Source organism: Parus major, chromosome 28 (assembly GCF_001522545.3).
Source record: "Parus major isolate Abel chromosome 28, Parus_major1.1, whole genome shotgun sequence".
NCBI classification, from domain to species: Eukaryota; Metazoa; Chordata; class Aves; order Passeriformes; family Paridae; genus Parus; species Parus major.
Genome location: NC_031797.1, coordinates 1,410,896 through 1,415,176, shown reverse-complemented (window position 1 = coordinate 1,415,176; position 4,281 = coordinate 1,410,896). Strand labels below are relative to the sequence as shown.

General features: G+C 61.6%; 1 protein-coding gene across 2 annotated transcripts in view; it reads right to left on the bottom strand.

Moving 5' to 3' along the window:
- Positions 1 to 4,281, bottom strand: part of LOC107215332 (nuclear receptor ROR-beta-like) — a 16,186-nt gene that overhangs the window by 5,189 nt on the left and 6,716 nt on the right. For both annotated transcript variants that reach the window (XM_015651430.2, XM_015651429.3), the window contains exons 2-7: positions 3,205 to 3,290; positions 2,973 to 3,114; positions 2,213 to 2,626; positions 1,631 to 1,752; positions 1,268 to 1,400; positions 109 to 216 (exon numbers count right to left, since the gene is read on the bottom strand). In XM_015651430.2, the coding sequence (XP_015506916.1) occupies positions 109 to 216; positions 1,268 to 1,400; positions 1,631 to 1,752; positions 2,213 to 2,626; positions 2,973 to 2,985 (790 nt within the window). In that variant the 5' untranslated portion in view covers positions 2,986 to 3,114; positions 3,205 to 3,290. The remainder of the gene's footprint in view (positions 1 to 108; positions 217 to 1,267; positions 1,401 to 1,630; positions 1,753 to 2,212; positions 2,627 to 2,972; positions 3,115 to 3,204; positions 3,291 to 4,281) is intronic.

Sequence of the window (4,281 nt, the reverse complement as noted above, 5' to 3'; positions counted from 1 at the left end):
GGGAGAAGGAGGGAGAAGGAGGGAGAAGGAGGGAGAAGGAGGGAGAAGGAGGGAGAAGGAGGGAGAAGGAGGGAGAAGGAGGGAGAAGGAGGGAGGGGCAGCTCTTACCGAGAGATTTGAACATCTGCATCCCACCGAACTTGCCCTCGAAGAGGACGGTGTTGTTCAAGGGGTTGAACGCACGGATCATGCGGATCAGGAGCACCTCGAGGCAACCTGATGTAGGCAGAGAGAGCGCAGACGAGGGCAGGGCAGGGCAGGGTGGGGAAGGTCAGGGGGGGGTTTCCATCAGCCCAGGACCAAATGTAAGAAAGAGGACAGCCCCCAGTGCACGTTTGAGGTCCAGATTGTCCATTTCCAACAGCAGAATGGGTATTTCAACAAATCCAGTTTGGGGTTTTGGGATTGGTTGGGAGTTTTTAGGTGTCCAATTGTGACCACAATATTTCACCAAAGGGAAATATTATCCAGTCATTCACGGCCAGGCACAGAGAGACCGAGGTCATGGTGGAGCACCGAGAGAGAGGAAAGGGTGAAAACAAAATAAATAAAAAGAGAATGGAAGGAAGAAATGAGAGAATGAGTTAAACTCCAGCACGTCAGGCATGGCCAGCTCTGGCTTTGGGGTACAGCACCCTGCTGGGACACTGGCACATGTCCCCAGTGCTGGGTGCTGATCTCAGCTCCCCAGCTCTGACAGATTAGAAACCATGAGGTTTTTCCAGTGTTTTAGGGATTTTGGGCATTGCTAGCTTGGGCAGATGGAAGGGTGGGGGATGTGGGTGTGCACTGCCATCATCCTCCTCTTCCCAGTCTCTTGCTGGGAGAAGAGGCCAATCCTTTTCTCTCGATCCTCCCTGCTCCTGTTTGAGTTTGGCACCCCTTCTCCCAGAGGAAAACCTTCTGTTCTCATTTCCATCCCAGTTTCTGGGTGACATTTGGATCAGGGCAGCCATGGAGAAAACTTCTGCCCAAGGCAGCCACTCCCCACGTGTCCCCCTTCACCATCGCCCTTAAACGTGACCTTCAGCTCCTCCCAGCCCAGCACCTGCTCCCCAGCACTGGGAGAACTGGGGCAGCGAGGGGGGGACCTCCAAAAGGGAAGCACCAGCCAAGAGAAAAACGGGATTTGCTTCTGGCCCCCACGGCTGCCGCTTGGGAGAGGTGTTGGGAACACGAAAGGGGGCAACAGGGACACGAAAGGGGGCAACGGGGACACGAGGGGGGCAACGGGGACACGAGGGGGGCGGCGGGGCTCCCCCCTTACCGGCTTTCAGGAGGATGATCTGGTCATTCTGGCAGAGCTCCATGAAGCCGTCGATGCGCTTGGCGAACTCCACCACGTACTGGATGGCGTTGGAGATCTGCAGCGAGCACTGCTGCCACATGGCCTCGCAGCTCTGCGGCACAGCGGGGGCGTCTCAGGGTGTGCTGACACCCCAGCTCTGTCACCCCCCCCCGGGGATGAGACCCCCGTGCTGAGCCATCCACGGTGGCATTAGGACACCTGGGATGTGAGCTGCCACCACAGACTCCCCCTCTGGGCAGCCCCCAAAGCACTGACAGACCCTCCTGGCCTTCATCCCCAGGTGACAGTGGGTGTGGCAGGGGCTGTGACAGCGGCACTCACCTTGCTCTGCAGGGCACGGACCTCCTCGGGGGAGTAGAGGCTCCAGGCCAGGCGCTTGAGCTCCTCCGTTGTGTACTGGCACGTCTCCAGGTGAGACTTCACCACGTTCTGGGCCACCCGGTCTGCAAGGTGGGGACAGCGGGCGGTGAGACCTGGGGACCCCAACCCCGTCCTCTCCTCTGGGGCTGCTGGGGCGGAGGGCTGGAGGGGTGATGGGGCTCACACGGTGTCACTGGGCTGTGAGGACAGGTGGGGCAGCAGGGGCTGAGCGTAAGGCAAGCCAGGGATGTGCCACATGACCTTGGGTGTGCTGAGCTCCATCAGGGAGCCTGGGGGCTGCTCCAAGAGCTGAGGCTGGGCTCACCATCTTAGAATCCCAGAATGGTTTGGGTTGGAAGCTTAAATCCCATCCACTTATTTGTCTTAAATCTCGTTCCAGCCCCCTGGGCAGGGACACCCTTCCCTAGACCAACTGTGTGTCCCCAGAGCTGGGTACAGCCTGCAAGGTGCTGAGGTGGCCCCAAGCGCCATCCTTGGGGCCACACACACCCCACACGTGCCCGGCACCGCGGCGGCGCTCACCGATCTCCAGGACAGAGATGTCAGGGGGCAGCTGGGCACCCTCCAGCGCCCCATGAGCCAACAACGCCGGCTCCAGCATCAGCTCGTAGATGGACTCCTGCTTGATGAGCGTGGCATCGGCCACGTCCAGGCTGGACTGGTCGGGCGAGGGCTGCGCCGAGGCCAGCAGGTCCAGGTTGTAGTAGGTGCTGCTGCCATCGGGGGTCAGGGGGAAGTCGAAGAGGAGCCCGTCCGACAGCGTGGAGATGTCGTCCAGGTCCGAGAGGCCGCTGCTGACGCTCGTGGTGTAGACGCGGCTCAGGGGCTCGGGCTCATCCTTGGTGCCGCCGCTCTGCTCCTGGCTCTGCTGGTGCTTCTGCACCTCGGCGTAGAGGCTGTCCCGCTGCTTCTTGGACATGCGGCCGAACTTCACCGCTGCCCCGGGGGGAGACGGCGGCCGTGTCAGCTTCACCCGCCAGGGAAAAGCCACAACCACCCACTGCCCTGGGAAACGCCCTGGCTCCCGGGGAACCGCCTGGTTTGAGGGTCTCTGAGCCCCAAGCAGGGCTGGGACCCCACTGGATGCTCCCCCCCAGCCCCAGACCAACCCTGGCTCAAACCAAACAGAACCGGTTTAGATTTTCCCACGCAAAACACAAAAGCGTTTCTGCCTTCCCAAACCCTCCTTGCACCGCGCCGGCCCCCAGGGGGAGGCAGCTTCATCCTGAGCGCCCGACTCGCTCCGAGGAGGAGCGGGTGGTCCCTGGGGACCCCCACTCACCATCGCGGGACATGCCCAGGGCCAGGCATTTCTGCAGGCGGCAGTGCTGGCAGCGGTTGCGGTTGGTGCGGTCGATCAGGCAGTTCCTCTGCCGGGAGCAGGAGTAGCTGGCGTTGTTCTGCTGGCTCCTCCGAAAGAAGCCCTGCCCGGGATGGGATGGAAGGAGTTGGGGAAGTGCCCGGCCGGCTCACACGGCCGCCCCCCTGCCCGCACCCGGTGCCCCCGGGCTCACCTTGCAGCCTTCACAGGTGATGACACCGTAGTGGATCCCTGAGGATTTGTCTCCACAGATCTTGCACGGGATCACCTCGATTTGGGCTGCAGGGGAAGGGAATAAGGGGTTAATAATGGTTACTGCTGAACAGGAGGGAGCCCCCCTGTCCATGACAGCCACGGGCTGGCTCAGCATTAAGGGGAAACTGAGGCACGAGAGCTGGACCCACCAGCAGCTCAGCCCTTCCCACAGACCCCACAAGGATTCTTGCACCGTAAAAGGTTCACACAGGGCGTGGGGTACCCCCATCCCCCAGCAGCAAGAGACAGGGTAGGAAAGCCCTTGGAACCAGGAGAGCACGGAATGTCTCTGCCCCAGCCTGCCCAGGACCCTGTTTTGGAATCATTCCCCTTACTTTTCAACTGATGTGGGCACCAGGACAGGGACAGCCTTAGCACGGGGACCATCCCCATCCCTGCAGCTGCTCTGGCCCAAGCAGAGGGTCTGGGGCCCCCCCAGCAGCTCCTCTGAAACCCAGGACCGATATAGCCATCCCCAGCTCAAGGTCCTGGCCCCCTTCCCCCCACAAATCCGCTTCCCTCCCCGCTTCTGCTTCGCTGGCACTGAGCTGCTAATAGGCTTCGTCCTCCTCATTTTCCAGCTGCTCCAGATCTGGGCTGGCTCTGCCCTCCCAGCCCGTGCGGGGGGGGACACCCGGCACCCCTGGGACTCGTACGTGCCTCCCGGCATCTCTGCACCCTCTAATCCCCGCTCCAGCCCCCGCACCCCCCGGCCAGGCTCAGCCTGGCGTTGCTCTCGAGGGTGCTGGGCAGCCACCGCCGCGCCAAAATAACCCCCACGGCCAGATTATGGTTATTTCCAATCTCCTGGGCCTGTGCAAATCCCCGCTCGGGTAATTCCCTTCTGCCTCTCTTCTCCCCTGGGAGCCATCGGCTCTGGCTGAGGGATGTGTTTTGCAGGGCCACCTCTGTGAGTGACAATCCCAGTGCTTGGCCAGGGCCACCTGTACCCCCACACCCTGGGATCTCTTGCTGCTTGGGGGAGGCTGGGATGGGGCAGTGAAGCCTCACTGGG